The sequence below is a fragment of the Chelmon rostratus genome, chromosome 23 (genome assembly GCF_017976325.1).
Source record: "Chelmon rostratus isolate fCheRos1 chromosome 23, fCheRos1.pri, whole genome shotgun sequence".
Lineage (NCBI taxonomy): Eukaryota > Metazoa > Chordata > Actinopteri > Chaetodontiformes > Chaetodontidae > Chelmon > Chelmon rostratus.
This window is the reverse complement of record NC_055680.1, coordinates 13,516,151-13,542,251: the sequence shown is the minus strand read 5'-3', so window position 1 is coordinate 13,542,251 and position 26,101 is coordinate 13,516,151. Positions and strand designations below refer to the sequence as shown.

General features: G+C 42.3%; 2 protein-coding genes across 2 annotated transcripts in view; one reads left to right on the top strand and one right to left on the bottom strand.

Moving 5' to 3' along the window:
• si:ch211-168d1.3 (ras and Rab interactor 2) overlaps positions 1-16,439 on the top strand; it is a 30,721-nt gene extending 14,282 nt beyond the window's left edge. The window contains exons 2-12 of the mRNA XM_041965507.1: positions 1,411-1,548; positions 2,435-2,549; positions 2,792-2,864; positions 3,396-3,487; positions 4,277-4,443; positions 4,738-5,022; positions 5,789-6,341; positions 10,777-11,085; positions 11,714-11,845; positions 13,010-13,179; positions 16,116-16,439. Coding sequence (XP_041821441.1) covers positions 1,411-1,548; positions 2,435-2,549; positions 2,792-2,864; positions 3,396-3,487; positions 4,277-4,443; positions 4,738-5,022; positions 5,789-6,341; positions 10,777-11,085; positions 11,714-11,845; positions 13,010-13,179; positions 16,116-16,439 — 2,358 coding nt within the window. The remainder of the gene's footprint in view (positions 1-1,410; positions 1,549-2,434; positions 2,550-2,791; positions 2,865-3,395; positions 3,488-4,276; positions 4,444-4,737; positions 5,023-5,788; positions 6,342-10,776; positions 11,086-11,713; positions 11,846-13,009; positions 13,180-16,115) is intronic.
• Positions 16,440-18,444: 2,005 nt separating this feature from the next.
• zgc:101810 (uncharacterized protein LOC493612 homolog) lies at positions 18,445-24,189 on the bottom strand. The gene is made up of 9 exons (XM_041964713.1): positions 24,018-24,189; positions 22,920-23,030; positions 21,779-21,937; positions 21,265-21,394; positions 20,991-21,127; positions 20,755-20,904; positions 20,366-20,511; positions 20,117-20,249; positions 18,445-18,933 (listed from the first exon to the last, which is right to left on the bottom strand). The coding sequence occupies exons 1-9, from the start codon at positions 24,063-24,065 to the stop codon at positions 18,763-18,765; spliced, it is 1,185 nt and encodes a 394-aa protein (XP_041820647.1). The 5' UTR covers positions 24,066-24,189; the 3' UTR covers positions 18,445-18,762.
• Between the last annotated feature and the right edge of the window lie 1,912 nt (positions 24,190-26,101).

Genomic DNA, 26,101 nt, shown 5'->3' with positions numbered 1-26,101 from the left:
GAGAGAGAGAGAGAGAGAGAGAGAGAGAGAGTGAAAGGTAAATCGGTGATTGGATGTTGACATTAAAGTGCCATAAATAAGGAAAGCGTAGAGTTCAAACTGAACTGAGAGCTGTTTTAAAGTTATGTTAAAGTGCGTTTCTCGGAAAATATACATTGAGTTTTCTGTTGTTATAGTGACGGCAGAAGGAGCAGAGGTGTACAGCACTGAGAGCAACGCACACACTGCAGCACACAGCACCACTTTGACAGATTGTAGAACGAACAGAAGGATGTAAAGCTGCTTTAAAAATAAAAACTTTGAACTGAGTTTGGTGGAGGGTAAATGCAAGTTGGAGTTTAGATATCGGCCATGATCCACAGTCCTCAGCTTGTTGTGCCCCCGTGTCCTGTCATGCCTTCACTTTAAGTGTCTAATAAAGGCATGGAATATATTTTTAAAAAATACAATAAAAAAGTTGCCGGAAAAATCTGCATGTAGATGTTATATAAAGCAAAACATCTGCTTTTTTTAAACTGAAAATACATTTAATTGTATTTTTTTTTACTTGTGCACTCTTTAAGCTAGGCTACGCTAATCGTGCTCCATATTTCATGCACAGCCACAAGAGAGATATTGATCTTTTTTTCTGCTAATTCAAGGATAGAAATCGAATTTAAATCATAATCTATTTGACCACCCAAGCAACTTCTACACACTTAAACCCATAAAAGTTTGCTTGAAAATCATGCATATATACATTAAACACAAATTAACAACAAAACTTTTTTACTTGGCAACCCAAATTTGGCACATATCTCACTTGCATGGTCACAATCTGATTGCATTTCATGAACGTTTACATCACTGCAGCATGATGTTCACGGGGATGTCATGCTGACGGTCAAGGGTGAATGAGACCAGTGCTGCAAATGCGATGGAGGAAAACTGAGATGAAGAGGTAAAATGAAAAGGCAGCAAGGTGTTCGGTATGCTTTTGACTTTTTGCTTTTATTTGACACTAAGTGTAGAAAAAAAAACAATGGTGCCCCCTTTGCCTCCTCTTCTCAGTAAAGCAAAAAAAACAACAACTCTGTAAGTGCACTTGTGTGTTGTGTGTAGGTTTCACTTCAACATTAGGGGTCACAGTCTGGGCACAACTTAAGGAGAATCAAGGCAAACTAAATATATCCTCAGATATATTTTGTAGCTTAAAAACAATTCATTGACAAAAACATGGAAAAATAAAATCTGCGCGCGTGACAAAGACCCCGTGGATGACTATTTAGTCACTGTGACACAGACATTGCAACAACACTCAATAAAATGTGAATTATTTTGTGGAAGCCAATCTCAGAGTAGCTCGTGATGTAGTAGATGTGGCAGCTCGTGTGATTATTGTCGTATAACAACCTTGGTCTTGTGTTTCAGATGCAGGAGGCTACCCAGCAAGGCTCTCAGCGGGCCTTTAGCATCCTGGATCGTCTGCTGCTCACACATCCTGTGTGGCTGCAGCTGTCACTCAACCAAGACTCTGCCCTCTACATCCTGCTCAGAGAGCCTGTTGGGGTACGAACAAAGCCAATCATTTCAATCACATGACCTTATCGGGTAAAATAATACAGGAATACACTGATAAACTCAGGATACACAAAGAAAACATGTTTTTTTTTAAATCATATCTACATTTAACCAGTTCACATAACTCTGTGGGACTTAGCTGACTTATCATTTAATTTTAATTGTGCAACTTAACTAATTAAGCCTTATTATCCCAAAAGAAGAGAATTAACAGTATTTTTACATTCACATTTACATTTGCTTTCAAACCCCTCAGCACCATGTAATTTTAACAAAGATAAGGGGGATTGATGACTCTCTCATGTCTGGGTGGTAATTATAGAGCTTGACCCAGGAAGTGACTAGCCTAGCTTAGCTGAAACACTGACAGCTAACTTGGCTCTATAAGGTTTAAAAAATACCTTCCTCCTTGAGGAGCTTCCAAACATATTGTATCTTGTTTGTTAACTAATACACAAACAGAAATGTTACGACAATTTGTGGTTTTATGGAGAGAGTGACAGGCTAGCTGCGTGCACTCTTTAAGCTAGGCTACGCTAATCGTGCTCCATATTTCATGCACAGCCACAAGAGAGATACTGATCTTTTTTTCTGCTAATTCAAGGATAGAAATCGAATTTAAATCATAATCTATTTGACCACCCAAGCAACTTCTACACACCCATAAAAGTTTTCTTGAAAATCATGCATATATACATTAAACACAAATTAACAACAAAACTGTTACCTATTTTTTTTGTACTTTACTGCTGTTTGCACCATCTGTGCCTTCTCCTGAAATAAAACGTGTGAAAAAAAAAATATATTTAAAAAATGGGAATTAACACCTCTGTGCTTTATTCTTGTTGTCTGTGGTGGTTGCTGGTGCCTGCAGACCTTTCTGGTGCGTAAATGCAGCTCCAGCCAGAGGAAGGTGCTGTGTTTGAGAGTGACAGCGGACAAAAGTGCCTCCTCTGTTAAGGAGTGCTTCATCTGTGAGGAGGACTCCAGTGAGTATAAAACAAGCTAGATTGGCGCGTGTTATCCGCCTGCCACTACGGCAACACACTCCACATTCCTGTGCTCGCCGTTTTTTGTTGTGCGGCGCAGTTCACGCACTTGCTGGTTGAAGTAGTGTGGGACAGAGAGGATGGGTCCTCCAGAGGATTTGCAGCTGCCATACTTCCTGCTAAATTTGAGTGTCCCACTGCCTCCACAGCTGTCAATCAAACTCTGTCTGTTCTGTAACCAGCATTCGCCTTGGAGAACTCAGCACTCAGCTTCCCTGACCTGTGTCGTCTGGTGGCCTTCTACTGCATCAGCAGGTGATGTATTAATTTAACTGTATGGCCAAAAGTATGTGGACATCCACGTCCCTGACAATTTGATCAAGGCTGCTTTTCATGGTGTCCCCTTTAGCTCCAGTAAAGGGAAATCTTAATGCAAAAGTGCATGCAATGATAATTTAGACGATTGTGTGCTTAAGAGGAGGCGCTTTACTGTTATCATGCCCCCATGCACAAAGTGAGATACATGAAGAAATGGTTCCCCCAGAAGGTTGGAAGAGCTTCACTGGCCTGCACAGATTGTGGATGAATGGGATCAGATTTCCTCAGCCAGCTTCCAAAATCATTTAGAAAGCCTTCCCAGACGAGTGGATGCTTGTATAGTAGGAGACTAATACCCACAGTTTTTGAATGAAATGCAACAATCACATGTGGGTGTCCACATACTTTTGGCCAAGCAGTGTGCCTGATTTCATTCATTCGTGCCTCTGGAAATCTGACAGCCACACACATGCTCAGGCTTTATTTTAATTTTTTTTTGTGTGACCTTTTTTTTTTTCTTGTCTGCAGAGATGTGCTGCCCTTCCCGCTGCAGCTGCCAGAGGCCATCGTTAAAGCCACAACACACAGGCAGCTGGAGGCCATCTCGCACATGGGACAAGGTGCAGTGATTGAAAACCTCTCACCCTTTTCAAACTGAACGTGCTCAGCGCTTCACTTTGTCGCTTTCCCTAAATAATAGCAGATTTAAATGTGTACAGTTATGACCAAATACCTGCAAAACTAACAACACTCCCATCAACCTCAACTGGTATACCTGGTAAACATCAGCATACATGCATATGCTGCATACATACATGGTGGGGCATGCAGCATGTTAACATTAGCAATCACCTGCTAGCCTCACAATGCTGCAAGCATGTCTGTAGTCCCTGAAGTCTCTCTTTATGCTACAGCTATTTTCACATAGGACACTCACTAACCAACAGCGAATATTACTATGTTTATGACTTCATTGTGTAGATAACTATCAAATTACCACCTTGTAGCTTGTATTCTCTTCAGGGACGTATTGCAAATGAAAAACTAAATAACCGACTACAGTAAGTGAGTGCCAGCTTGCATCTATTTTATCATGGTAACGTGTACTGATGCAGCGCCGCAGCGGAGAGCGAGGTGCGACTTCGAGATGGATAAAAATGACACCAGCAATGTGTCACTGACTGCAGCTCAAATATAAAAGGCTCTTTCGCACCATCCGCTCTAGTCAGCTTGCAGTGGATAAACTTACATAACACAGTCCATTTTTATTGTTTGTGTTTGGTTTGATTACTGTTTTTTTTTTTTTTTTTGTCCAATTAAAATATGCTGTTTCCTCTAGTCTTTAAATAAGTGGCCTGAAAGAGAAAAAGAAACCTTCTATGTGTGACTTTTCAACACATATCTTCTAGACTTCTGGAGCGCTCCGAGTGCTTCAGATATCCAAAACGGACCTGTCGACCTGGCCGCGTCAACCAGCGCGTCAGTGACCCAGGACCGATGCCCCCTGTTGACCCGGGGTAGACAAGGCAAACTCTGTTTCATTAACCCACTCTTCCTACAGCTGGAGGTTAGCAAGGTTAGTAGTGAAGGTCGTGTGCTTATGTGAGATTTCATTGAAGGAGTGATTGTGTAGCATTTCACCTCAATTCAAACTTCACATGGTCTTTTAAGGGATGTCAGAGGATTATTGTGCAAAATCAATGAAAACAGTTCAAAATATGTTAGAAAATGTTGTGGAAAGTTTTGTTAAGTTGCTGGAAACTTAACATCCATCCTCCTTTATGGTTGCTAATTTACTTCCTGTTGACCTTGCACCTTAAAAAAAACACTGTTATTGTTAGAAGAAGGACAAAAATTTTTTTTTCTGCAGCAGCCACAACTCATAAACCACAGTGCCTCCAATAAGCGGCACCGCTTCAAGCGCAGCATGCGGCTCCGGCTCTCCGAGTCCTCCATGAATCTGTCCCTGGAGGGCGTTGGCTCATACTCACCTTCCTCCTCAGAGGAGCACCCCGGCGGGTCAGAGAGGCTGCAGAAGGCCAGCACCAACCCACAGAGAAGGGTTCACCCCGGGGCAGGGGTCCTGAGGAGAACCCCCGCGGTTTCACCGGGTTCTGCAGAGGAAGAGGACATGATGTCGGTCTATGTGCCACAAGTAATGCGTGTTGGCATCTTTATTTGTCAGATCATGTCTCCACTGATGTGGGTACAGTTGCTGTTTTCTGAGACAGTGGTTCTAATGTTTCAAGTCTCAGGCTATCCTCTGATCTTTGCAGTTTTGCAATTTCCTGGATCTTTTCGCTTCTTTAGGCCCCTAAAATGTATTCAAATCAAAGAGTAACCCAGTTGTAACCCATGATCATATGCATTGCTTTGTTTTCAGAGGTCACAAGCCAAAACGATTAGAAACTGCTGTTCTAAAAGATCACTTCTTAGTCATTTAGTGTGGATGGGAGGCCAAAACGGTGATGAAACAGATAAAAAACTGACATTTTCATTTGATCTGCATTAGTGTGGACAAAGTCTCATTGTCTTGGTCCAACTTGTGTTTGGTAAGAATTCTTAGTGCTTATTTTAATCTGTAGTTTTCAGTTCTTTATGGGAAACAGTCACATTAAATTTTATGAATCATATATAGCATCCATAAGTGTCTCAAACTGTGTATTCTTTCTTAGTGTGCAAACCCAGCTCATCTGGTAAAAAAATTTGTTAACTCAGTTACTAGCTGATAGATTCATGTCTCTCATTGTCTATTCATTCATTCCCTCTGTATTATTGACCAGAAACCAATGCCATCATGATTACGTTTTTAGGTAACCCCTTTCTGTTTTGTATGTGTGAGTAATTCACTAATATCCGTTGTGCACCCAACAAAATCTCATCTATCGTGCTGTAAATATGTTGCTTTTTTCCTGGTAAAGGCATCTGCAAAGGTGGAGGAGGCTCCACAGCCCCAGCAGCCCGCCCGGGCAGCGGCGACAGGCGTCGAGGTGGCAGCTCTGGCCCTGGAGCGCCGCCCGGCTCCGTCCCTGGCCGAGCTCGACAGCAGCAGCTCCTTCAGCAGCATGGACGAGGACAATGACTCGGATTCTGATGCAGAAAGCGCGGCCCGAGCCCAAACCCACATCTACCCGCGCCCGCCGCTCATGCGCTCTCGAGGCCGCGGCGGGCTGCACCGCATGAGCGAGGCGTTCGTGTGCTTCTTCGCTCCGGACAAGAGGCTGACACGGCTGGTGGAGGAGCTGTCCAGAGACAGGCGCTCCACGTTCGGGGGCATGGTTCAGGACTTCCTCCTGGAACAGAGGGAGGTGCTCAAATCCCTGGCTTCCTCATCATCCTCTTCCTCGTCACGTGTGACCTCTGTGCAGCTCCTGCAGGGTCTGCGCATCTTTCTGTCCCAGGCAAAGTGCTGCCTGCTGGACAGCGGAGAGCTGGAGCCTCCCATTGAAACTCTGGTGCCAGAGAACGAGAAAGGTAACCAAACCTGGCAGATGTGTCAATTCACAATATTGCTCACATCAAAAAGACACACATTACATTTGATCCAAGTCTGTCAAAGACCGACTGATTATATATATAGATTCAGTTGATCCAAATGTTCTTCAGCTGTTCTGCAGAAAAAAGCTTGAATTGGAATTGGAACAACTCATAAAGCCCTGGTAAAGCACGTCCTGTTCGAAAGAGCCTTTTTCCAAGCAGATTAATACAACTCATTTATGTGAAATTGAGTGAGTCAGTTTTGTTTCAGCAATATTCACACCTGGGAGCTGCCAAGTGCTACTAGTCTTTCACTGTTAACCACCGAGCGCCTTCACTGGAAGATAGCATAAGTCAAGTTTTTACTTTTTCATTTAGCAGCAAAAGTAAAATAACGTGTTTTCAGGTCTGTTAACTGGGACTTTACTGGCTGCCACAGAGGTTTAACCAAGCAATTTGCATAACTTGCTTTGTATTTTTCTATATTTTTCACAATTGACCAGGACGCACAGTGTCAGTGGACAAGCTGTGGAACAGCTGCAGAACATCTGGCCCAGCTGAGCTGAATTGGAATGAAAATCCGCCACTTTAACTGAAGAGCTAGATGAAGACAATATGCGACACCTGGTATTTTTAGCCTTATCGGTGGTTTATTAAGGGTGTCTAAATAATTAATAAATGATGCATGTAGGAATTATGCTTAAAAATTTACATAAACATCTCTGCAGAACAATGCACAGAAGGGAGCGATGACTAACTATCACCTACCATCCAGCCTTGTGCCTCAAACAATCTGATTGGTTGATCGGACTTCCTGTTAGGCAGCAGACACAGTACTTTGCCTAAAATCTGGTCACTTATAAAAGAAAACGTCTCTGAATAACACACTCATGTAGAATGCGAAGCTTTAAACATGATTGCAGCCGTTAGCAGCGACTTCTTAATTTAGGTAATAAGTTTCCAATAAAAGTTAAAAAAAACCTGCTTCTGTTGCGGAACCAAAGACATAAAAGTCACCAGCAATCAGCAAAAAATCAGCAAAGAACGTATAGTATTTAACCGAATTTAGCTGACTGTGCTGGATTACAGTGCAAGCTCCTCAACCTTGTGGATTTCGTGTGTGGCTGCTTGATTAGTTTATCACATCACAACGAGGAGACGGCGAGTGTGGCAGGGGACCGGAGGAGAGGGAGAGAGATATGGGAGAAGGGAAAAAAAAATGGTAGTATTAGAAAACACTGATTCAATAGAGCACAGTGCCAGAGGATGCAGGTCTATGGAAACAGACAGCCTTTTCTCATAAATGGTGGGCTGCCCAGGCTCCAGTGAAAGGCACTGTCAACACAAAGTAGTGTGCGTGGGGGGGTAGAGCCTCATTCACCAGAGCTCATATTGTCTCTTGTATTTAGAAAACAGCATTAGGAAAGCCCTGCCCGGCGCGCCTGCACTCGCATCCATCGCATTCAGCGTGATTCGTCTCATTATTGTAAAGACATTGCAGGGTGTTACTTTGGAAGGATTCGAGTCAGATCTTTTGACACAGTCCTGTGCGTAGGTTTTTCTTTTTTGGACTCCTTTGTGTGTGCGGCCGAGTGTGTGTTTTGCAGGTGTGTTTGTGCGTAAATGCGCGATGATGGATGGTTGCCTTGGCAGTGCAGAGGCTTCAGGGGAGAGCGCTCGGCCGCTGCCTTCCTTCCTCCCGTCCTTCCTTCCTGGGCTCTGATTCTGATTTATCTCGCATTGCGTCGGTGGGAGGCATTTGCATTTTTTTTTTTCTCCCCCTCGTTTATCATAAAAAGATATCACAGTCCCACGCTCACTTGAAGAGCAGCACGATTCAGGGGAGGGTGGGAGGGAGGGATAGAAATAGGCAGGATACTTGGAGAATGTAATCAGTTACAGATCTGTGAGTAATAGCAAAAGAAAAATCAAGCTTTTTACAGATTGAGCCAGTAAATGACAAGGCTGTAATCACATTCTATGTAATCTGTAACTCTGCAGAGCTGGTAAGAGAGTGAGGGATGCTGGGAGCAGAGAGGGGGAGAGGGAGGTAGAGTAAGAGAGGATGGAGGGCGTGAATGATTGATCACAAGGAGGGATGATATAGTAAGATATATGGGTGAGATGTACAGGGATTACAGGACAGGAGGGACACATGAAGGAGGGAGAGGAGGTTATTGATGATGAGTGGAAAACAGTGTGCACAGGAGAATTTTTACCCACTTAGTCAGGACTGCCCACTGACTGCAGGAGAAACACTGAGTGTGTGTGTGTGTGTGTGTGTGTGTGTGTGTGTGTGTGTGTGTGTGTGTGTGTGTGTGTTTCCACGTTTGAGAGCATGCATGCGTGTGTCACATCATACAGATCGCTGGCCAAAAATAAAAACCTGTATGGCCTTAACGTTAGCTTTAAGGCGCTAAGAAAAGTAGCCTTGATACGGTGCATTCTGACAGCATGCAAAGAGGTTTTAGAGGAGTAGTTTAACATTTTGGGACTTACACTACGTTAACTAGCTTTCTTTCCGTGAGTGAGATGATTGATGCTCATATATGTGTGTTAAGTCTTCTGCAAGAGAAAAGAGGTGGTTAGCCTTGCTTAGGATATGCATAAAGACTGCGAACAAGAGGGAACGGTAGCTCCTTGGTTTATTGTGTTCACAAACACTGCTGAGAGTTACATACAAACTTTGACATTCAAATAGTGAACCATCTGTGCTGATCTTTGAAAGAACAGAGAGTCCGAAACAGAGGTAGTTAATGACCTATTAGCTAACGTAGCTGTGCTACACTTTTATTTGCAAAAAAAGCTCCACATAACAGGCATGGTTCACAGTTCTCAAAGTCTGCGATACAAATATACAAATATGTCTCTTGAATAAACTTATTAAGCTAGTTAGCTTGCACTCTGACTGTTTGCTGACACGTTTAACTTAGCTGGCTAACTTTTTTCTACGATGACACTAGCTAAAGTTTAATTGACATTCAGCTGATAGCTAGCTGGTTTTTAACTTAGCTAACACTAGCTAACACTAGCCAACTTTCAGGTGACAGCTAGCTCAGCTAATTTTTAACATATCTTACCACTAGCTAACTTTTAAATTATGTTTAGCTTAGCTGACCGACTTTTAATTTACTGCGAGCTGACACTAGATAACTTTTACCTGACAACCAGCCGACACTGTCTAGGTTTTAAATGACAGTCAGCTGACAGCTAGCTAATTTAACCGACAGACTGGCAGATACAAAGCTGTTAGCGCTCAGTTTGCCAACAGGTTCTGTGAGTAGTCACTACATATATCACACAGCTTCTACTACAACCTATTTTGTAATGAGCCACGCATGGATTAATTTTATTATTCCATTTTTTGGTGTGAGCAGGACTTTACTGTGTGTCAACTGGTTTGTGCTAATTTAATAGGAAACCTGCACTACCAGCTAAACCACAATATCAGTCAGAGCCTAAAGGTGCTTCCTACTTTATTACCTTATCTGTCTTGATGAAGGTCCCTGTGTCAAAATGTGGCTTTAAGACTTGTATTATTTCTGATAATAGTGTGCTTACATGCAGCTTATTCCTAAATTAACATGTTAAATCAAACTGTCACAGAGTAAACCTGGGGTATGGAGTAAACCAGGTTGTATGCCAGCATGGAGAAAAGCTGTAAATGCAACACAGGTAGGAGGTGAAACAGGAGATGAAGGTTTAGAAACCATTTTTGGCCTTGCAGGTTAATCAGGAAATGCATGTAGGTAAATGTGTGACCTTGTGGGCTCCTTTAGGATTTTCATAGTTGGTGATATTCTCAGATTTTAAAACACATTTCCGTGACTTTCCATGAAGTGGACAAAAATCATGAACGTCTGTGCAATCTGATGCAATCCCATACAGCAGCCGTGCAATAAATTCTACCTGTTGGGAGTTAGTCAGAAAAGTGTTGATTGAGTGACACTTGCAGACTGTTTAGGTGATTTGACAAATGTTGATGTCTTCCAGAAATAAAGGTCCTAATGAAAAAAAAAGAAGTATAGGGCATGATCATACACAATATAAATAGGTTTTATTAGCTGGGATTTTTATGGACGTACACTGACATTCAGTCAGTTTTCCGTGGAGTAAAAGCAACAGGATTTTCATTTTAAGTAATTCCTTAAATTGCGTCCTTCCTGTGTGGATAATGGAACTGGGGTTTGGAGTGATAGCAGTTTAGTATTTATTTCAACATTTCTCACTAATTCCACTTTCAATTTTGATGCTTTATTCACCCTAATGATTCCATTGCAATGTTCAGCATACCTTCCTGGGCCTCTTGCCAGTCCATCTAGATATGTAGACACAGTTCTGTACTTGCAAAAAATAAACAAAACACAGCAATTCTGTCTGTAAAAAAAAGTTTCAGTCTTCCTAAACAATAAACTCCCCCCTCTGTCCTCAGACTTGGCGCTGGAGAGGGCCATGTTCTCCTGTGTGCTCAGGCCTCTGAGGTCCCACCTTGCAAAGGCTCTGGTTGAGCTGCACAACCAGGACGGCTCCAGCCAGCGCCTCACCCAAAACCTGCTCCAACTGAAGGGGGATGCCGCCATGGAGCGTCTCGGCGTGCGGACGGGCGTCCCTGACAGCCGCGAGGTGGAGAGGGTGAAGCAGAAGCTGGTCATGATGCAGAGGACGCACTCGCCCATCGACAAGGTGCTGCTGCTGCTGCAGGTGTGCAAGTGCGTCCACAAGGCCATGGGGTCCTTACATGGTGAGAGCAAACACATCACAGAACAAAACAACTTTATTAGAAGCCGTCCTTATGTGAAACATACACAGATTTCAAGTTTCTGCTTTCACAGAGATGGATTGTCAGCTTAAATACAGAAATCTGGAAGTATTTGCTGTAACATTTTTAAACACACTGCATTTGCTGCTTGAAAGCTTTCCTGTAAAAGGATTGAAGGTCAACAATCTTTGTAAAGGCAAGTGTCTTGTCACTTTCAAAAGCTCTACACTTCAGACATTCAGCATCTGCATGAGCTGTAGCACGACCTGTCTGCTTTTCATCACGACCTGCTGCTGATGCTGCTGGTAGGAAATTAGTGCAATCTCACGTCGGTACAGTTGAATATTGGGTATAATTTTGGAATTCATATTTTCACTGAGCTGACATTTGCAAAGTCTAAGGTAACACAGTTGGTGTTGGGATTGTTTCACAGCTTTTCTTTCAGTTTGAACTAAGAGTGAAACACAGATTTGTGTCGAAAAAGACAACTGTTTTTCTCATTTCTTCTCCATATATTGCTACGATTTCTTAATAATTCAATTCAAATCATCAGCGACCTGCGTCAAACATTTTTATTTCATTTAAATTAAAATTTTTGCTTTCTTTCCAGGGCAGGAAGTGAGCTGGGATGACTTCCTGCCGTCGTTGTCTTACGTGATTGTGGAGTGTAACAGGCCTCACATCCTGATAGAGGTGGAGTACATGATGGAGCTGCTGGAGCCGTCCTGGCTCGGAGGAGAGGGTACGGCCAAAAACTCCAAAATGCTACCTGTAGCTCCAAAAAGTTGCCTGTTCAGGAGATGTGCTGTGCTTTTACTTTGACCAAACATCCCAAATGTGTTTTAATTTGTTAAACCAATAACAGATCATATTGTCTGTCTATGGAAAAGAAGAGTTACCATATCAGCACAGCAATGAACGGGTTTACCGCAGCTTAACTCCCAACCCTGAGCCTCCAACCAGAGGACCAGGGGGCGTCATGAAACATGAGCTTAAAAAATGTTTAAATATATATATTAAAAATTATAAATTGTCAAATAACAAATTGGCTTGCCGTAGCATTGTGCATGGGTTTTCAGCATTGTTGGCTAGCCTTTCAGTTTAGCTGTAGCTGAGTGCTGAAGAGTTTCAGGGGAGTGAATAGAGGTGGAGCAGGCAGCCCCCTTCTCCTGCTGTAGCCTCCAAAACACCCACAGCCCCTGGGCCTAAAGTAATGTCAAGACACCTCTGCTTGTATGGCAGGCTGTTTGGTCACAATGCATCATAATTAAAGCATTATAATAAGTTAAACTACCAGTTACTTGTCAGTGACGCAATTAGGGCTGCAACTGATGCTTATTCTCATCATCCCCCAATTGTTTTCTTTACATTAATTAATCATTTGATATAAGTGTTAGAAAATAGACAAATACCCAATTGTGTAAAACCAAACGTGACATCTATTTAAATAGCTTGTTTGTCAACAGCCAGAAAACTTAACATATTCGAATTAGACTTTTTTTCATAGAATGCAACAAAAACCAGCAAATACTCACCATTATTATAGAAATAGTTAATATGATAATTAATTGTCTCTACATCGACAAAATAATATATATAAAAATATTTCAGCTCTAGCTATGAATTACTTTTGTCCACTGGACTCAAGGATGAACTGATTAGAATTTGGTGGTCAAAGGTCAAAGGTCAAGGTCACTGTGACCTCACAAAACACATCTGAATAACTCAAGACTCAATATGCTAATTATGGCAAAATTTCACACGCACGTCTCGTAGGATAAAATGATGAAGTGATGACATCATATATCCAAAGGTCAAAGGTCGATGTAAACTCTAACTTGACTGGTTGGCAGTGGCATTCAACCGCGAGGTGGTAATTCTAGTTGGTTTGGTTTTTTGGCTCCAGGTGGGTACTACCTGACCAGTGTGTATGCCAGCCTGTGTCTGATCCAGAGCATGGACAGGGAGCAGCCGTTCTCAGGCTGCCTGACACCCGAGGCCCAAGAGGCGCTGAAGGAGTGGAGCTGCAGACGGAGCCGGGAGGCCCAGAGACAAAAGGAGAACCAGCAGAACCAGGTGGGAACCAGATGTTTTGATAGTAGTTGTACAACACAGAAGCGCCGATAGTGTTACAGTATGTGTGGGTTTGTACACTGATCTACTTTATAGCTGTCACACATTGCTGCCCTGTGTGAAATACTGATTGATGCGCAGACAATAGGAACTCCTACTTATTATGCAGTGAAACAAATCAACAAAAACAAATCTAATCTGTACCCTGTGAGTGACAAAATGGCAAAATTGAATTTAAGAAACTGACCCTTTTTATGTTAGGACTGCTCAGTGAAAATACAATATGTATTTTTTTAATTTGTGTGAAGACATGAAATTTACTGAATATTTTGGACAACTCGATGCTTATGAGAGCATTTGCAGAGGAGAAAGTGACACGCGAAGTGAAGCTGGAAGCCACAGATCAGAGGCTGAAAAATACAACAACCGGTAATGTAGTGTGTTTGACAGCAGGGGTCCTTACTCTTTTCTTTCCAGATGTTGCACGTGTCGTGAAATGTGTCAGAGTATGTGCTCTAAGTTGTCGCTTATTGGGATCCTCATTAATTGTTACCCTAGCAACAGCTATTGGGGTCCTGGGGTCGTCGTTTCCCACTTTGGGTGGAGTTTGACGGAGGGCAATGACAAAATACCATAAAGTTCAGCTCCACTACAGCTTTAAGTACCAGTTACTTTTCAAAGTACAATTTTCCATGCCCTTCTTGTCCAGTGAAAACCATGTATCTCCAAATTCAGTGATTTCGATTTTTTCTGATAAACCACTACTCCCTCGGCTAAATAAACTCTATGAAAAGCCTCTTGGATGAGCTGGAAAAAGCATCGTCACAAAGCTGATAAAGGGCTGTTTTTCTAAGCTCAGGAAAGGTTGACTTTTTGGAGATATGTGGTTCTCACAGGACAGCGACACCACAAACATATGAAGATCTTATAGAATATGATGCATCGCTGTGGATTAAACCAGCCAACAGTGTATAAAGTAGTTCAAATGAGACCTTAAACATCTGCAGCAGTAAAATACAGCATACACATTAATGCAGCAGGAATATTAATCCTCAAACACTGATAGGGAACATTGGTGATAATACTTACATAATACTGCAGTGAGGTTTTGAATGCAGGACGTTTACTTTCTAGTATTTCGCAGTTCACAATTCAGTGTAATCTGTGAAATGTGGTCCATGAATGTGTGAAAAAGTGTGCTTACCACTGACGACCTGCCTGAAATGATGAGTCCTGATCACCGAACTGTTTCCACATTTCAACCAATCAATCTCGAACCCGTTTTTGTGTTTTTCAAATGCAACAAAAGGCAAATGACAACAAAACAATGCGATAATCCATCCAAAGAGCTCAGACTTTACATTAATTACACTGATGGCGAGTGGCTGAGCAACATCAGATTATCCTACATCTGTGACTGGCAGGTGGGGTAGAGCGGGCGACAGCAATCCATATTTGATTCATCTCAGGTATTGCTGCTGCATGCAGCTGTTTGGCAAGTTGAAGACAGTACTCAAATTTTCTACAGGTCGCGCAAAAGGTGATGATTTTCAGTGGAACAGTAGGTCATCAGGCAAAAGTCGGACGACACACCTGGATTTCCCTCCTTTGCGTGCAAACACGTTTCAAATTCATTTGAGGGGATTAGTTTTTAGGCATTTTTAGAAGTAATCCTCTGATCTGGGGCCGCCGGCTTACGACGGGGGCATGCACTAACGGCACACACACACACACTGACTTTTACCTACACTCTCCTGTTAGCACTCTGCCGGCCTCAGATTGGCGTAACGGTCCACCAGATGCCATGGAAAAAAGGCATTGTCATCCACAACGTTTCTGTCTCGTCACGTGGTGCCTCTCCTGGCTTCAAATAGCCGATCTAACTCACCCGGCAGCCAGATTTTCCACTGACACAGGCGGGGATCAGTGAGCCAAGTGCTATGAAGAAGTGGGCGGTCAGATAACATGAAATTTATTGAGCTGCATCTACCCATCGAAGCAGGCAAACACAATATGCACACGGACAGCGAGGAGCTCAGTGACTCTGTAAGTTTTGATGATGGCTGACCTGTTGATTGGAATTGCTGGGGTGTGTTTTTTTTTTCTTGGTTTAGAGCATATTTGGCCACTTCTGCATCTGTGTGTGTTGGGGGGGTAGCTGTGTGTACAGGTAGGATGTGTTGTGTGTGTGTTTGTGTGTGTGTGTGTGTGTGTGTGTGTGTGTGTGCGTGTGGCAGAGACGGGGATTCTCACTGGTTTCTCGAGATTGGATGTTTGGTAAAAGGATTATGTTCAGTATGTTTTCACTGTGTGTGTGTTTTAAAGGGAGTTGTGAGGGCGTCTGGAGGTGGTTGAATCTGACATTATATAATAGCTCAGGTACAGCACAATTGATGGTAAGTGTTTGAAGAGTGGCAATTGTTGAGACAGACTCGTTAGTTGTGTGTTTGATCGCTCTTTGTTCTTTTGAAAATGTCAGAAAGTTTCTGTTTGGATTAAAGTGCAGAGGGGAAACTTCAGCAGAGCACCGAGGTAGAGCGAGCTTAATGGATTATATTTGATCAGTTTGGACGCCGACGGTCTCTGGTGGATTCACGCTGGGAGTTTGTCAACGAGGCTGAAACAGAAGCAGGAAAAAAAAGAGCAGTTTTACGAAGATGATTTTGGTGTAAAGCTCTTGGACCTGCTGGTTGTGTGTGTGGGAAGCACAAGCTTTGTTTCAGAGAGAATCTCTTTTATAAACATCATTTTGGCTCATTTGTTGTAGTGGATTATCAGCCAGTGTGTTTGCACAGCTCTCACTCCTCCTCTGGCTCCATCTCTCTCCTCCCCCTCTTCTGCCCTCACTCCATAAGCCTCTTGACCTCTGTTTTGCATGAATACAGTATATATTCACTCTTTTTTTTTTTCCTCTCTATCTCTCCTCCTCCCCCCTCCAGAGGTGCGTTCGGATACTGTTCCAGGACGGGGAGCGGAGCGCCGTGCGGACGTTGCAGTGGAGAGCCGGGGAGACCAGCCAGGCCCTGGCGCAGCTGTGCGCCGCCACCTTCGGAGTGTCCGACCCACAGCAATACACCCTGTACTGGCGCAGCGGCGGCGAGATGAGGGCCCTGCCGCCTCAGGCCCAGCCCCAGGACCTGGCCAGCCACAGCGAGGGAGGCCCCTCGCTCTCCTACCTGAGGACCGACCACGACTTCAGCAAGATGCGGCGGCTCACCAGAGGTGGCGCCGTGGACCTGAGCGAGTCGGTGTGTGAGGAGTGAGTGGGAGGAATGGAGGAAGGAGGAAGGAGGGAGGAGGAGGAGATGGATGGTTGCTCTCGCTTTCTCTCTCTTTCTCTCTCTTGTTCTGTCTCTTTCTCTCCGGCGGTGTGTTGTGTCTCGTCGTGGGTCAGGACTTGTTGTCAAAAACTACAGCCCTTCTCCAGACTAGGAGCAGACCTTAAACGGTAAACTCTTCCCTAAATGGACCAGCATGCAGAGAGCAGGACCAACATAGGGACTGTTGCCAAAAGTTGTACTATGTACCACTCAGTGTGGCTGCTGGTGTAAAGGAGTGTGCTATTTGTGACATGGAAAATGTGTAATTAATGGATTTGGTTGTTATTTGAAACATGAGCCCAGACTTATACCATGAAGGGATTACATCATTAACACGTGAGGAGGCTCAAATCCAAAGACAAATTCTGTGAGACTACTGTTGCCTGGAAACAAACATCACTTCCTGTACACACACGAGAAGGCAAATTGTCCACCGTGGTGATGTAACCCTTTCAGTATAGTTCTGGGCAAAATCTAAAAGACACTTGGATGTTTTATTACTTCACTTTTATGTGTAAAAGTCTGCAGATCTTTGGATGGAGCCGTGTTGTTAAAGGGTGTGGGGAAGCAAAGCCTGTCTGTTCCCTCTGGAATACAGTGTGACAAAAAGGTGAGATGTGTTATAGCCAAGACCAAACCTCAATACCAAAGTGACAAAACAGATAAAGAGAGGCCATTATGTTACACAACAGGTGTTTGCTTTGAAAGAAATCAGGTGTACAAGCTCGAGAGAAGCTTTAAAATCAGCTGTTTATTTTTAGAGTCACCCACAGAGACGGTTTTATTTTTGCTTTTTTGAGAAAAAGCAGACTCTGCTCCTTGCTCGCGTATTCTATTAAGTGTTTTTGGCAGGTGGAGTAATGAGCGAGTAGGAGGGAAGTGATAGAAAAGCATCAGCTCTCTCGCGTCGACACACCGAGGCAACCTGCAACAGATTTACTGAATGACTTGCGAATGTATTAAAATCTTTGTGCGTGTCAGACTTTAATCCCTTCACAACTGCATTCATTTCACGTTTCAGCTCGCCGCTTTTCAGTTCTACTGTTTCTCTTGGCCGTACTGTAAAATAACTCTGCGTCACAACCTGGACTGAGAGGACAGTCTGACCAATAAACCAGGACCTCCCGGTGACTGGTAGAATGTAAATGTAAAAGCCACCAGCTTCTGGTGGCGCCTGCTGCAAGTCATCACGATCAACGGACTGTTCGACTCAGTGTCATTATCAGTTATCATGTTGTGTATTTAAAAACTAACTTTTAATTGTTCAATTTGTTGGGTAGATATCAAACCTAAGTATGGATTTTCAACATATCTGGAGTTTCTAATCAGCTGAGGAGGTTCGTTTTGAGAACTATGATGTGCTTTGAACATTATTGCATGCTTTTTCATTTAACGTGAAGGTTCTGCGGATGTGGTGTGCGTGTGCGTGCGTGTGTGTGCGTGAAGCATGTGTTCATTGTGAGCGCTCACTATTTCTTTTCAGTGTAAAAACACATGACTGTATTTTGTCAGGTAACTCAGTATCGCAATAAAGAAATTGCAATATCTGGTCACACTGTTGTTACATCTGGATTTGTGCTGTGGTGGGATTGTGGATGTTGTCATGTGATGTCTTAAGCAAACTCAACCACTAGGGGGCAGCAAATACCTGCACCATTTTACTCCTGCCTTGAGAATAGTTGTTGTTTATTCAAGGTTTGTGGTTTCTAATGTCTGAATAACACTGTTATCATCCTCATGCATTTGAATAATAAATTTCACTTATGAGCCTTGCATGGGGCTGGATGGAGACCCAATTTAAATGACAGAAATACAACAACGTAAAATTACTGATTTAGTGGCCACAGTGTGTCTACAAAAGTTTCAGGTATCCATATACTGTATCTGTTCAGTGCGTCCCAAATATATTTATTTTTTATGGTAAAATAATGCAAAATAAACCCGGATGGATACCTGAGACTCTTTAATCTTTAAAATGTCAGAAAGTTTCAAAGTTTCACAGTTTCAAACTGCTTGTTTTGTCCAAAACCCAAACATAATGTTCACTTTGCAATGATATAAACAGAGAAAAGCAGCATATCTTCACATCTGAGAAGCAGAAACAAGAGAATGTTGATGAAAGACAATGAATCGACTATCAAAACTGTTTTTTTCGCAACTGTTCCAGCACTAGTGGGAATGAAGGAGCACGATTTTCCAACCTTTCAAGCCTATGAGAGGCGAGAAGTTGATATAAAAATTGAAATATTTGGGTGATGTTTCATTTTTATCTGACTCCACCCCCCAGTTTTTGCAGCACTCCCAGGCCTTTTTCCTCGTACTCTGCCCGGCTCAGCCAGAAGGAATCCTTGTCTTTCATGATGTTGGCCAGCACCGCGCCGCCCAGGAACACCATGTGTTTACGCCTGGGAGGGTCCTCAATGCGGATCTTAAACTTCTACACAGGTGAAGACAGAAGACCGGAGAGGTTGTTAAAACACAGGGCGCCACATGTACGCACATACTGCACATTACCTCTTTAATGCCTTTGTGCTCTGTCTCTGTCTGCTGCTCTTCAAATAACCATCTCAATAATCATATTAACAAAATATGTTCTCATTACTGTAAAAAAATGCTACCCACTGAAACTTTTTGCAAGAAATATGACAGCATCATGTTAGGTTTGGATTTTCAATAATGAAAACGTAGAAATTGTAATAATTCACTATATTATAGTGCACATGTAGTCTTTTCTGGTTATTACAAAAAAGAACTAACATTTATGGAGAAATGGCTCCTTGGTGATTGTTATCAACATTTCCTTAATTTCAACAGTTTCGTTTTTGATATAATGAAACCAAACAGTGCGACAACAGACCTTACTGCCAGTTTGTTTTTGCCAAAAGAAGATCTTAGTGACTGTGTTATATGATCGAAAGCTCCAGAATGCAGGAGTAAGTGCACCTTGAGCTGAGAACGTCTGATCAGCTCCTGCTTCCAAGGTCAAGAATTAACTCTCAAGATTAACTTTTAAGGCAGCATGAAAGTAAAATCCTAAAAGTGCTCAGAATGAACATCAACACATCTAAGAGAACTGAGCGAACTCCATCAACTGATGAAGCCTGTGTGATATGGTTGAAAGCTCTGGATTGAATAGTGAATGTCGATACAGTATGCTATGTAACATTTATCTAATAAAAAATGCAGGTTGCATGTTAACATTGAGGCTTGTATTCACTATGATATACACTATAAATACTCAAGTGTATACTATATTGTAGCCTATATACTTTATAGAGTAAAGTCACCTTCATGATCAAAGTGACAAGTAGAGTGCAGTTGTGGAAGAGGATCATAGAGACATACTGCTGCCTGCACTATTCCCATAATATTCCTATAATATTCCTATGAGGGTGAGGGTAAGGATTAGGATTAGGATGTTAACAAATCACCTCCAGATTATGCTATAGATTATGTTGCTGTTACCTTAATGAATCATGGCTTTGGTGCAAAGGTGTTATAGAGTATCAGAGGTTGTATAACACCATATCTAACATCCTGTGTTTTAAAATGCAGATTATCAACGATTTAAACCCCACTGCTTCTCTCTCCAGTAAAGCAGAAGCATTGCGAATTCTTACTGATAGTTTCTCAGTGTCCCCGTCCAGCACCCTCTCCAGGTAGAGCTGCTTGATCTCTCTTTCCAGTCTGGATGGAAGGCCGGGGTACATAGTGCTCCCTCCTGACAGGACAATGTGCTTATAGAAGTCTGCCCTGCACAGAACAACAGATGGTAGAGGGGACATTTACATGCTTTGTTTGTCTCCCATTGTGACTTTAACGTTAATACACTAGCCGTAGCACATCAGTAAAGACAGCAGCGAGGAGACCTGAGGTCAATGTCTGCAGCCTGGATGGTGTTAAACAGCAGCTCAGCCACTCCTGCTCCCTCAACGTTGATGAGATGAGGCTGGAAGAGAGCTTCAGGAGCCCCGAACCTCTCTCCACCCACCTTCACCTGCCGGCCATCAGGGAGCTGCACCAGAGAGGGGAAACAGTTGAGAAAAATCGGAACATAATTAATTTTAGAGCCATATTTGGTGCAAAATAGTCTGTTATTTCATCCAGATGCTATTTAATTAAACTGTGTGGCCTGTGCATCCACGCAGTGTCAGCAGAATGAGGTATTATGTAATGCATTTATATATGAATTACATAACCAATTTGCATTTTTTTTTAAATGTGATTGTTGCATCTTTGGAATCATTCTTCAGCGTACCACGAACGACTCCACCAGGTATGTGGTCTCTGTGGCGAGGCGCTGCTCCTGCTCGATGTTGTATCCCACATAGCAGAGCTTCTCCTTCAACATGCGCACCGTCTCAAAGTCGGCCGTGTGGTTGAAGGCGTAGCCGCGGAGAAGCAGGAGCTGGTGGTGGGAAGGTACTTGTTTATAGATGTAGGGTTCATTTTTTTGTCAAATTCTACTCTGACCAGTTGCATCTCCCTGCTCACCTTAATGAGGTAGCGAGTGATGTCACGTCCTGCGATGTCCAGCCTGCGTGTGAGGTGGGGTAAAGAAAAGCCCTCATACACCGGACAGATGTGGGTGACGCCATCCCCAGAGTCGACGACCACACCGGTCAGCAAACCTGCAGACAGGGTCGATTCCCAAAACTGTTTCATGAAACATTTCCAGTAATCAGCTAATCCATCATCAGGCTGAAAAGAGAAGTTGGAGGATTTAATCCACTACATGTTAATCCACCTCAGGCTTCTGATGTCTTACCTTGAGCATAGAGAGTGAGCACAGCCTGGATTGCCACGTAAATGCCGTGGAACTGGTACTTCTCAAACATGACCTCTGCGATCTTCTCCCGGTTCTTGGTGGGGTTCATGGGCGGCTCAGTCAGCAGGATCTTGAAGAAGTAAAAATTTAATACAAACTGAGCAAATGCTTTAAAAGCTTACAATGTTCAGTGTTTTTTGCAATGCCTGGTGTGGTATGGAAAGTCTTTTAATTCTTGTAGATTACAAGAAGAAAGGACAAAGCTATGCAACTGCAAATAGGACCCTTTTTGCCTTTTATAATAATAGCAATAAACTTTATTTGTATTGCGCCTTTCATACATGAGTTTTTATGAATTTTTTTTACTTCATGTAATGTTACAGTAGTTGTTACTGAGCTCTAAGTTTAAAGGTTGTCTTGTCTTGTCTCACTTGAACTCAACAAATTACAAAAACAACATCTGGTAAAAAGGTATAAAAGCATGCAGTCCAACATCTACCCAGCTGCGTTCTACCTTGCATTCTGACGGGTTGATGTCCAGGCGCTCGGGACTAAAGGTGTAGTCCCACAGGTGGAGCATGTCCTCCCAGCAGCGCACCATACCGTTCTCCATGGGGTAGGACACCTCCAGCATGGAGCGACACTCGCTGGCCTCATCGCCCACCATCAGGTCCTGGTGGAGGAGAGCAGGAGTTCAGCCCCGGCAGAGGCAGACTTTACAGTGATAAGAGCTGATCTGTCTGTCAGGTCGTCTTTGTGTGATACAGGATCAGGACTGGAAATGTTTTCAAGCATTACCTTTCTCTAGTTTGTCTCTTTTATTGATTTTATTGATTTGCTTTGTTCAGTTACTAATAGATACAATAAAGAAAGAATTATAATGAAGAAATGAAGACAAAACAATGAGGATGTGTCATTTAAGTGCAGTTACCAATATGTTACCTTACTTTTGACAGAAACAACAGCACTTTTTACAAGACCATAGCTTGAGGAATGTATACTTCAATGTTACCGTATGAGCAATCTCGTTGCCCTCAAAGGCCAAATCATCTGATGACGATTTGACCTCTGAAGGCAACGACCAATTCAGGCTTCCAGCGTAGCCAGCAGATATCAGAGCCAAGACTTCCTTTTTCATTGTTTGCGGTCTGATTAGCAACTTGTTTTTGATCCAGACTAATCTCTAGAAACAGATATCTGCAGATGGATGCAGATCAGTTTTAAAAAAGCTAATAAAAAGCTAAATTGTCATCAGAAGATATAGCCAATGGGTTTGCATTTCGGCCAGTGAGTTCCACCTCTTTTGCTCTCCGCATGGACTGTTTACCTGCATGCAACCAAAGTCTGCTCAAATGTGATTGGTCAATAAAACTACAAATTGAAACCAGACACCAATCTGACATCAGAATATTGATGGAGATTATCTTACTTTACAAGGACTTTGTCAAAGTACATGGAGACAGTGGTGTAGGAAGTAACAGTAAGTGGTGACAAACATTATTCTCAAAATAAGACCAAACCACATCAGATCGCGTGGGAAAATATGCAAAACAAGGCATGAGAATTGAAATGTTTAATTCTGCTGAAGTGTCAGCTGCTACATTCAGCAAAAGAGCAACGAGAATGGCTGCCTTTTCATTTTAAAGTAACCTCACCTTTATCTCGATGTTGCCCACTTTGGTGGTAGATCGTATGATTGGTCGACCCACCATGGCGGGGAAGATGTGCTCAGGGAAGTTGGATCCGGCAAAGCCACACTTGACAAACTGTGGACAGATGTGAGGATAAAACATGATCTTCGTGTGTGTGTGTGTGTGTGTGTGAATTAAGTTGTCATTATTCGTGTGTTCAGTGAAACCCAAAACTTGTTTGTAAATCCTTGAATCGACGCTGCACATTTAATTGTACACCCATGCTAAGCCTTTTGTATGGATAATTTCCATCAGTTCCACTGAGTTTAATCTGGCACTAATCCAGGAAAATGTCCCAGAATGTATTATCATGATGCATTTACCAGATTATTTATCAGCGACTGCAATTTCATCACATTTTTAAAAGTGTGTGGAATAATTCATTTGGCAGCCATTTGGGAAATTAAACACAAGCTATTGTTTCATTGCTTTTGGCCTACAATTCACTACAGACTATCTGCCTCCCTGCCTGTCATGACTACGCCTCATACTGTAGTGTCTCAACATGCCTTTGTGACCATAGACACATTCCTTAGCCTGCAGCGATGCAATGCATTCCAAGCAGGAGCAAAAATAAGATGCAGCTGGCATCTGACTGCAGGTACGGTTCACAACTCATCATTTGTCCTAAATGCAATGCCTGGATGTCAACATTTGCAACACACGACACAGAAATGCTTCAGTTCCTCAAATCTGCCTTCCTGCTTTTCATCCAATTGTCGCTCAGTTCAATGCGCCACAGCCATTTATGGCTGTGTGTGCACGCTAGAGGCAGGGTGACAAGTCCGGACAGATGTGGAATCAGGCTGCAGTATGCACACAGATTCACTCCCTTCAGATGTTATCCACTACATGATCCAGAAGCAAACTTTAGCATCTTAGAAAAGCCGCTTCAGAATACAACACAGCACACCTGGTTTGCATTCAAAACTGAAGATATCACTTTGACTACAAGCTAATATCTACTGGTAAAGAATAAAGGCAGTAGTGCTGCCAGTGCTGCTAACAGGCTCTCAAGCAACTGTATGGTACAATATAGACATTTTGGACCATTTGACTTACCCCTGTCCCATTGTCACAGACCACCACTTTTCTCCCCTCACTGTCCATGCTTAAAAAACACTACAAACAGCTCAAGATACTCCCTCCTGTCAGGACAGGGGTCTGCCTCACAAGTAGCCAAATTACATGAATTTAGCAATGACTACAACTGACAGGTAAGCAGAAGTCTCCTTCTTCCTCCTTCAGGCGTGGGCGGGATTACTGAATGTGAGGACGCCCATTTTCTGTGGCCAGGGAGGAGGGAGACCTACACTTTTTTATAAGGGAAACAGGTAGTGTTCTTTTTAATGAGGCATCTGTAAGTACTTTCTAACGCTGACATTTTCCCAGACTGCTCATTTTGCAGTAAACAAACAACACTTGCTCCACTTATTGTTTAAATGTCCATATGTTCACTGCTTTCTCGAGCCAGATAAAACTGAAGCAACTGTGATCTTGCTTTTGAATTTAATACACAAAATGACACTATTCTTATAATCTTGTAAATAATGTTCATACATATGGTTGATTTATTTTTTTTTATTCTGTATCCTTTGATCTTCCTCTCTTTTTATACTTGCTTGCTATAAAATTTTAATTTCCCCAGTGTGGGATTAATAAAGTTTTATTTTATTTTATTTTAGATTATAGATTATAGCATCAAGCTTTTGTGCATTAAAAAAAATAAATCCCAAGCAATACATCTGAAAGTTTTTTTTATTATTTACATAATCCAAACTGTTTTGATGTTATGCTATTATAAAACTAATTCAAATCTTTCATCTTGTTTATTGATTTACTTATTTCTCTGTATAATCTATGATGTAAGTATTCTTATTTATATAAAATCCTTCAGTTGTTCATACAGTTTTTGTTATTGTACTTTTTTAATAGCATTTTAAATCGCTTCAATAAAAATAGCAGCACAACATATTAACTCAGTAGAACAAATAACAGCTCAAAAGAGACCCTGGATGGCGTCGTTTTCTGCCCCCTTATCTTCGACCGTTGGGCTACAAAAGGAGCAAAAAGACGTCGCGTCCGGCCGCCATCTTTGTTTTGTTAAGGAAACAGTAGCAGCTCCTGAAAGCTGTTAAAAGACAATATTGGTCGTTCAAGCTGGGCAAAAGAACATTTTGTGAACCCAGAAATGTCCTCAAAACATTGGTAAGTGTCATTACATTGGTAAAGTTTGTCTTCATCTTCAGAAAAGCATGCTAGAGACTAGAATGTTATGCTATCATCAGCGCTAAAGTCTTAGCTAGCCACATGTAAAAAGTATGATTTCTACTAGCAGAGTTAGCTAGCTTGGCAACATAGTGGAGCATTTGGCTGCTAAGGAGACCTTTTTCCTCAGGAGACTATAACAGAGATCGAAATAACATCCATGTGATGTTGTTCTGCGTCTGCTGGATGTGTAAAAAGTTTGCTAACATGTCAACTGTGAGAAATGTGGAGTGAAACTTTCCACTGGTGTAACCAGTAATATAATTAATTGCTGCATAAACTGAGAAATTCTCAAATGTTATTAGCAACACCTGTGCTTTTGCTGCTGGGACAAAATGTGATACAGTTCACACTGCAGGGGGACATCCCACTGACTGTCAGACCACAGCAAACCACCATATCCGTCTCTGTTTTCACCCACAAGGTAAATAAACCCCGTCACCAAATGCTCAGTTTGCAGAAATAGGAGGCACTGTCTGTAATAAGAATATATTGCAGCTCTCCTTTTGTTTCTGGGTCATTCAGTGGAGCAAAACATGGTGGCAGTCAGTGCTTATTACTTGATTTTGAGGCACTCTTCTGTGGTTATGTTGTAAAAGAATTATTCATAGCCTTATGGAGGCTGTTGTTACTAATCAAAGAGATAATTAGATAAAATAGAATTAAATGAAGGCAGAAATGTTGAAATCTCTTCAACTTTATGTGAAACCAAGATTAAAAATAACTTAACCGGTCACATGTAAAGCAATTCAAGGATTGGTTCAATGGTAATGAGCTACAGAAATACTTAAAATGTTGTTTGTCAGTTGGTGCACCCAGATTAAGACTCAAGTCCTTTCACACAGCATTAACACCGTTTTGAACTTATGAATACACTG